This window comes from Biomphalaria glabrata, chromosome 1 (assembly GCF_947242115.1).
Source record: "Biomphalaria glabrata chromosome 1, xgBioGlab47.1, whole genome shotgun sequence".
NCBI lineage: Eukaryota > Metazoa > Mollusca > Gastropoda > Planorbidae > Biomphalaria > Biomphalaria glabrata.
In genome coordinates this window covers 50,680,895-50,689,582 of record NC_074711.1, presented here as the reverse complement: position 1 = coordinate 50,689,582, position 8,688 = coordinate 50,680,895, and the positions used below count along the sequence as shown (strand labels likewise).

The window sequence follows — 8,688 nt, the reverse complement described above, 5'->3', positions numbered from 1 at the left end:
TAATAAATAAAATAAAATTGTAACACGCTCTTCTTAGATTAGATTTTAGATCTATATCTATATCTAAATGAATAGAAATTAATCTCTTTCTTTTTTATCCTCGATTTTATTTTCACTGTGACTTCAAAAATTAAAAATTCTAACTATACTAACGTAAACAACATATAGAGATATACTTCATATAGACATAGAGACAACAGCAACTCACTGAAAATTCTAGTAGATCTAGAATCTAGACATAGATATAGACTAGATTTGCATCATGTATATACTAGAATAATACCAGCATTATAAACTTGCTACGCCCGTTGATTTTTCTAAGACATTTTATTGTTTATTATTTCTCTCTTTTTCTGACTGAAACCTTTGTAAACTTTGTTACTACTGTAAAGTTTGTTTTTTTCACCCTGGCCCGGCGCCCCTGCATATGCCATATGATATCATATTTCTCTGACAGACTTTTTATTTCATTAGAACAACCCACTTTATAACACGTCCTCACCCTCTACACTTAGCCTATATCCTTCCCTCCCCCCACACACCCAACAAAAAAGTTAGTGCTACTGATTAATCTTTGACTTATCTTCTCAGTTCAATATTTAATATATACTCTTTGTTGCCCCCCCTCCCCAACTCACAAACACTTTCACACTTTTCAATTCTTTTTTTTATTACAATGACAGCCCCTTAGCATCATCCAAGTGGAATTGATTGAACAGATCAGTAGATATAGCACTTTTGGTTAATTTTATGAACAATGTATGTTATTAGACACTGCAAACATTTCTTTAGGCCATCAGTCTCAGGCCTAGAGGGAAAAAATGTTTTTCTGAAGGCCCCATGGAGTGCCCCATTCCCTTTCCTCACACAAAATTGTATTGGCATTGTGCTCTCTAAATAAAAGGATGTATTTAACTAGTTTTATTTTTTAATTGAAATAATTTATTTGAGCCTTTTTGAATGTAGAGAAATAGTGCTACAAAGTAAACAACAAAGAAATGTATCTGAGATCTTTTTGATGCTGTTAGGTTAAGTTTTTATTTTTTTTTTTTACTTGTGCCTAAAAGGAAGCAGAAATGATGCAAGGCAAATTTTAAAAAAAATCGACTTTGTGAAAAAGAAAATATCTACTATTTTTATTTATTTTTTATTTAAAGAATGCAACCTTATGGCGAAATTATAAAAATAAAATAGAAAGCTTGCATTTTTTGCTACTTTTGTTGTTCAGGCTGTGACTCAATTCTGTATGTATACATCTTAGAAAGTACCTTTACTAAGTGATAAAGAGCCTGTGTATGAAATTTTATGAGAATCCCTTTGCCTCTTTAAGAGATCTCTTAATACTTAATTATGTCAATGAGTGCTATTTTACAAATGTACCGGTAATTTAGATTTTGTTTTATTTTCAGTTTCGTGTTTTCGAAGAGGCTTACAGTGTAATACCGGTATATGAAACAGATTCTACTTAATATGTTCTATACAAGATGGTATTCAAAACAGGTAAAGTTACTTATTTCCTAGAAATATTTTTTAATGGAATCATAATTTTATAAGGTGCAGTGTTAAATTTGCTTTTCATTAGCCGATAATTTATGAGAAGAGTAAAACAGAATTGATATATTTAAAAATTTTGATTGTAAAATGTTTGTACACACTCTTCTGTCTTTTGCCTGCAGATTTACTTGTACCAGGTATGATTGTTGCTTTTCAAGCTTTTATATCAGATTTTTATGTCAGATTAGTATCTCATTCACAGTTTGTATCAATAACATGTAGGTGCCCCAGAATACAATGACTGGACATATAGTAAAATGCCACTTGCAGACACGATTACAGCATAGTTTACTTTTTCTTTTTAAGTTTAGAAATAGTTCTACTTAGGAAAAAATGAAAATAGTTAAATGTGCCATATGACATTTTATGTCAGATAAGATTCCCTCACTTAGTAAAAATTATAATTCAGGTTAAATTGAGTCAGTGTTTTACCTTCTTGCATCTTGCAGACACCATTAACCTCCTGCAGACACTTTACAACCACTTGTAGGCAATGCATAAAAAATATAGATATTAGTAAAAAAAAATTACTCTCTTTAAATCTTTTTTTCATTCAAGAGTGATTACTCTTTAAACTGAGTCTTACTTGTCTCCTATCTCTGCTTCATTATTTGGTCACACCTGGTATTTATTGGTTGGTGACCTTGTTTAAACCGGGGACACGACAATTCGTTCATGCTACTATTTGTTCACCAGACATTTCCTTCACCTTCGTTCACGTGACTATTCATTCACCCGACATACCGCTCACCGACAACTGGTTCACCAACAACTTGTTCACCGATAGTTGGTTCATGACAAATCATTCACACGACAAATCGTTTACTGACAAATGAGATTGGGCCATAGCACTCTGAGCATGTTATAATCATGAAAGTAGCACTATATAAAAGCCATAATTTTTTTATTTTTTTTAAAATCATATTCTAAATTAAGCCTTTTTTAAAAATTTATTTTCAAGCATAAAATATGAACATATTAAAATAATAAGGAATAGTGAGAAGCTGAATTGTAATATCTGTTTCTATACTTTTACTTTGTTGTAATATCTGGTAATAATAAAAAAATTCAGCATCACACTTGTAAATGTAAATAATTTGTAGGAAATGGAAGTAAAATAACATCATCATCAAACTCCCTTTGAAATAGGGCTTAAGAGGTTCGAATCCTCTCTTGCAAAGCTCTGGAAATAAACCTTATGCTATGCGTGGTGCATGTATGTCATCATACAGGTTGAGGGATGGGTAAAGTGCACAGCAACCTTCTCTTGTTGTTCTCTGGTAACTGGAGTAAGTTCACCCTCTGCCTCTTGGGGTCTAGTGTAAGGACTGTGTATGTCAGGACTTAGAGCTAATGCTGAAATTGATCAGCCGTCGCCATGGAGACAAGTGAAGGGTCAAACCTTATCCAATCTGCAGGCTCTAAACTGGCGGGTCCAAATTGCAAATAAAAATTGTTTTTGGTATCCATATGAAAATTTGTCTTACAATTTGTGCCTTAAAAATACATTATAGCTATAGCAATAAAACCTGCATTCACACTAGTGTCATTCAAATGTTAAGTGAAATGTTTACATCAGAAAGATCAATATATTTCAGTAATTTGATTGCCAGGGAAAAAAAGCAGTGTTTGTTTTTGTAAACATTATCTTTTATCTCCTTTGTGATGGTAAAATCTCAAAATCCTGGCCCAGAGGCTACTTCTCTATTTTAAACATCTTTCTAGCCTTCTTACCTATGTTTCTTTTGAAATTAAGTTTGCTATCGAAGACTTTGCTGCAGCATTTATGATTTTCTGCAGTTTTATTTTTAATGTTCAGATATGAAACTTAAATTACTGCAGATGTGAGCATGGTTAAACATTGACTAGATCTTTTCAATAACAGTAAAGAAGGACATTTCTTAGTAATCATAATCTTTGTATCTAAGTATCTAAAAATAGTAAACTGATGTTGTTCTGTTCTTGTTGATCATGTATAAATGATAACATGTTAGAGTCTGGACATAGAGATTCAGGATAACCAGTTTGTCTATGTCTATTCTTGTTATACTGTGTACAACATTGTGCTAACTATATAAGTCACCTTATGTCCTTGAAAATGACCACTTATCGCTAATCAGTTTAGGAACAACAAAAAGTACCTAAACAGGTTGACATAACATCCTTTACAAGTAATACTAACTTATTTTGCATGTATTCACTCATTTTCGAATTTCAGGAAGCCTCGTTTATGTAAATAGGGCCCTAAATGATAATAAGGTGGACATATGATCCAAAGTAGAAAACCAAATAAATTTATTGTAGATCTGATATGAAATTTTTATAGATTGACCCATAAACCATTGCAGAAAACTTCATGTAGTAATATGCCTTAACTGAAAAAATACACTCCGCTATAACTTATTAACATATCATTAAGGTTTTGCATGTTTACATTTAAAGATTTTATGTTGACATTGTTTTTTTTTTCTTTCAGATGGAAATGTATATACTAGAGTTCTATTTTTATCTACTTCCAAATTGGAGAAGTTGTCTACTGATTGTAAGTATACAGCTTTCTAACACTTTTATTATACATTTTTACATTTCACAATGTATTCTTTGGTATTTTGTTATTTTCTAAATATTAATTTAGCCCCTCCCCTCACCCTAAAATCTTGTTTGCAGTACTTGATTTTTGCATTTTTTTTCTTCTTTTTTTTTTTCAGACTTTTCTGAACATCCAAACAATGATGTTTTGCCTTTTATGGATGAAATGCTAAAAAAACATAGGTAAACACAATCTGGACTTAGGGTGCCTTTTGACATGTTTTCCTACAATTAAAAAACAAAAGCTTATCTGTGGAAATGTACTTTGCTGTCTAACAAAGGTTGATGGCTCAATTTTAGGTCTAAATTCTCAAAGTGTCAACCCCATTGTGGTAAGGAAAAAAAAAAGATTCTTCTTTATTGTGCTGACAATGAAAAAAAAAAATCTCTCCATCCTCTACTCTATAGACAGTTTAAGGGAAACATATTTCTTTGTAAATGCTAACCAGTCCAAAACCCACTGCTCTGTTCCCCAAGGGGGGCCATATGAGTGGTGATGGCCCCCTCACAGGTGCGGTGGCACATATAGGCATATGAAACCCCCTACCCCTGTGGACTCGGCCTCGCATGAGAGGAGGAACTCATATCAGAGCTAGGAGGACATGGACAGAGGGGTTGGTGAAGAGCCAATTTCTCATCCTGGCCACGGGATAAAATCCTTTCCTGGGTCACATGGTTCATAAAAGGGATGCGGTCATCTCGAACTATACTTGGACATCTATACGGTCAATACCAGTATTTTGTTTATTATAAAAATGTAATAATATTAATCTCTGTTGTCTGACATGTAGTTACAAAGATAAAATTTGATTTATATATATACAGTACATATATTGAAGATAAAGGTTACTTTTTTGTTTTTTCTTAAAATTTTTTATTTTTCAGAAAATGTCCTTACTGGTCACTTGTATTAAGCTATTGTCCTAGCTGTCTTGATAAAAAGAAACGATTAATTAAAAAGAAAATTTTACAGCATGAGTTGACAAGTGACTTCACTAGTGCAAACAAAGTATATTTATTTGTCCGCTCCATTCTTATCAAGATCTTACCTGTTCAGTCCATGGGGACCCGTCGCAACTTCAATATTTTTTTGAGCTATATTAAAGATCTTCTCTCCATGAACTCACGGGATAGTATTTCTGTTCAACAAATGGTTCAAGGCATCAAAACAACAAAAATCATTTGGATGAAGTCTCTGGAGTTAAAACAACAACAGATAAAACTTGAAAAAGCAATAAACTACATTGTAGTTAGAATTGTTGGACCCTTAATTCGATCATTTTTTTATGTTACAGAATCAGAAATGTATAAAAATAGACTTTTCTTTTTTCGAAAGAAAACATGGAAGTGCTTAATTCAATTTGCAACCAGTAAGTACAAAAATTTATGCCATTTAAAGAAAGTGTCAGCTGAATGGGTCCAGGCTAAAAGAATATCTGGACATTGTCTGGGTGTTTCTCAAGCTCGCTTTCTTTTGAAGAAGTCAGGTCTGCGCACCATTGTTAACATGTCAAAAGCTAAGCAAGGTATTTCTATCAATCATCATCTCAGGACTCTATTGCAAGTCTTGACTTTTGAAAAACAAAATTCTCCTGAAACATTCGGGTTGACAGTTATGAGTGTGGAGGATATTTACATTCAGTGGAAAACATTTGTCAGTCAGATTAAGGAAGTCAATGTTCAGAAAATATATTTTGTGAAAGTAGATATAGAAAAATGTTTTGACACAATTAATGTTTGTTTATTGTATAGTATATTGAAGAACCTCTTCACAAAAACAAACTATGACATTTATAAATATAAAAAGCTCATTAAAAGAAATGGTTTAGTCAAGACTGTTTATTTTGAAACGCTGACTAAGCTGCCAGAAATGAACAAACAGAAAGAGTCAGAAAATAATAAACAATCAGGTTCAAATGTTGAGAACATTGGCTCCTACTTTGTTAGTAAGAATGTCTTAATGGAAAAACTAAGAAGCTTATTATTTTGTAATGTGGTAAAGATTGGCAAACATCATTATGTTCAAACTCTAGGAATAGCTCAAGGATCTTCACTCTCCTCAATTCTGTGTGGTGCCTACTATGGTCATCTAGATAGAACAGTACTTGCTGACATCATTGACAATAATGATTTCTGTGTAAGAATGGTGGACGATATTTTGTTTGTCACTCAAAATAAATTGAAGGCTAAAGCCATTCTAAAATTATTTTTAGAGGGTTTCCCACAATTCAACTGTAAAATCAACTTGATGAAAACTTGTGTTAATTTTGACTACATTCATCCAGTATTTGGGAAAGCTCCTGTTCTTCCAGAGAATGGACTTTTAAGTTTTTGTGGTTTAGGATTCAATACAAAGACTTTAGAAGTCTTCAATGATTTCTCAAACTATAAAAGCATTCAAACCAAAGACACTATATCATGGAGCATGACAAAAAATGTGGGTCTCAGTTTGAAAAAGAAAATGTTTTTTTATATACGCCTGAAGTGCTTAAGCATACTTTTTGATAGAGACATCAATAGGATAGACACAATAACTTACAATTTAATGACAGTTTTTGCTGTTTCTGCTGTCAAGTTTCACTGCCTTGTCAAACAGTTGCCCAAAAAAAACAGCATTTCTTCAAATCCAGCCTTTTTACTAGATATTGTTGACTCATTGCCTCGACAAGTGATGATATTTATCTCAGGGAAAATGCGGAAATTCAATCGGAATGATTTGACTAAAGAAAGAAATGTAACTACTAAAAGATATTTGTTTCCATTGCCTTTGAAAAGTGTCAAAAACATTTGTAAAGCAACTTTTCTGCATAAATTAAAACAGCATGGCCATTTGTACAGTCCAATAATTCAACATCTGGAACAATGTATACATGGACAGAAATTTGCATGTGATCTCAGAGTTTTATTACCTAAGATATTCAAAGAGATTCAATTAAAGTAATAGCATTTGTAAGTTGTGTAATTTAATCTCGTTGTTGGAATGTATATAACTCAGTATAGAGCTTCTTAATTATTTTTTTCAATTTAAGTTAAACCACTGTTTTAAGTATTCCAAATACCTAATTTTTCTGTATACATTACAAAAACACAATATAATTTATTAAATAATATTATTACTTAAACTTTTACAAAATTATCAGTTTTGATCCTGTTTGTGCAAATGCAAACCCCCTTTGTCATCTTGTTTTTTCATATGTTAAGGTTGGTAACTCAAAAGCTAAGCCTCCTCCTTATTCTAACAAAAAATGCATACTCAGGTTAGACTCAATTTTTATTTCATATATACGTTATTAAAAATATTTTAAAAAAATAATGTAAAGAATTAGATCTAAAATTTGTGCTCACTGATTATGCAACAGCTACTTTTTGGTCTTCTTAAAATGTATGGTTTTGATTTTAAATGTAGTAATGTTCATATATATATGTTTATGTTAAAGCTTGAAATCTATTCATGTGCAGATTACATAGCTAATCTGCAACTTAACATATGACTCCATTAACATGCATGCTTCACATTTTATCAGTGATGTTCACATTAATGGCTTCTGTACCATTAAAGTTGAAGTTAGGGTTAGGCATAAGGATTAGTGTTAGGAGTAGGGATTAAGATAAGTGGTTAAGCTATAGTAAGGAGTTAGGGTTATTGCCTAGTAGGTAATTTGCACATTTTCTACTTATTATGAAAAAATGAAACAACTTTTGTTACATTAATGAATTACCTTAGTTAATCTGCACAATACCTTGATATAATATGCACATTAACAGTTTGGCACACTTAAACAGCAAAAAGCAAATTATGCTATTTATTAGTTGTATATGAGATTAATATCATCAGCACCTCTAAAAGATGACAAAAATAAACTTTATTTTCATTTATTATTTGTATCATTTTGATTTATTTGAGTGTGCATGTGGCAATTTATGTGTCAGTTTGTGTGTAATATAAGGTTTTTGTAGCCTGTTTTGTAATTGAGTGTTGCTAACTCTTTATTTGGACTTAGAAGCATGCACTTAGGGTAGATAAGTAACTGTTAATCAAAGAGATTAAGTTAATTCAATTTTGCCCTCTCTGTGGGCATTTCTCGTCACCAAAACACTTATGGAAATAAGAACTTGTGAGCCAAAAGTCCAGACACATGTGACAAATCTCAATTATATCACTTCATGTCGTGCTTTCTGTGCAGCAAAGACATCTATAACATCATCTAGATCAATTCTGTCTAGTATTTTAGACTCCATGAGAAAGCAGGATTACATGGCAGTGATGTAATATTTAGTGTAAACAAAAATTAGGACATTCATTTCGGACTTTCAAATTTGGACCCCCCCCCACCCTATAGCTATGCCTCTTATACAGACTACTCATTTTTTTTATGGCACATACGAAATTTGTCTTATTGAAGTTGGGGCCCATCAATACATTCTTGAACTCAGACCCACGGTTACCTTGCTATGCCTCTGTATTATTGAGAACTAGCTCATAAGCTTAAGGTCTTGAAACAAATCAAATTAAGGAGTATAAGCAACTTAGCAAATGTGCTTATT

General features: G+C 32.1%; 1 protein-coding gene across 2 annotated transcripts; it reads left to right on the top strand.

Moving 5' to 3' along the window:
- The first annotated feature begins 143 nt into the window (after window positions 1-143).
- Window positions 144-8,019, top strand: LOC106061240 (telomerase reverse transcriptase-like). Of its 2 annotated transcripts, XM_056042014.1 has the most exons (5): window positions 144-264; window positions 1,410-1,500; window positions 4,031-4,096; window positions 4,263-4,326; window positions 5,029-8,019. In XM_056042014.1, exons 2-5 carry the CDS (start codon window positions 1,485-1,487, stop codon window positions 7,082-7,084), a joined length of 2,202 nt encoding a protein of 733 aa, XP_055897989.1. In that variant the 5' UTR covers window positions 144-264; window positions 1,410-1,484; the 3' UTR covers window positions 7,085-8,019. The 2 variants fall into 2 exon arrangements, with proteins under 2 accessions (XP_055897989.1, XP_055897996.1); XM_056042021.1 differs by lacking the exons at window positions 144-264; window positions 1,410-1,500; window positions 4,031-4,096; window positions 4,263-4,326 and adding an exon at window positions 4,338-4,475.
- Window positions 8,020-8,688: the final 669 nt, after the last annotated feature.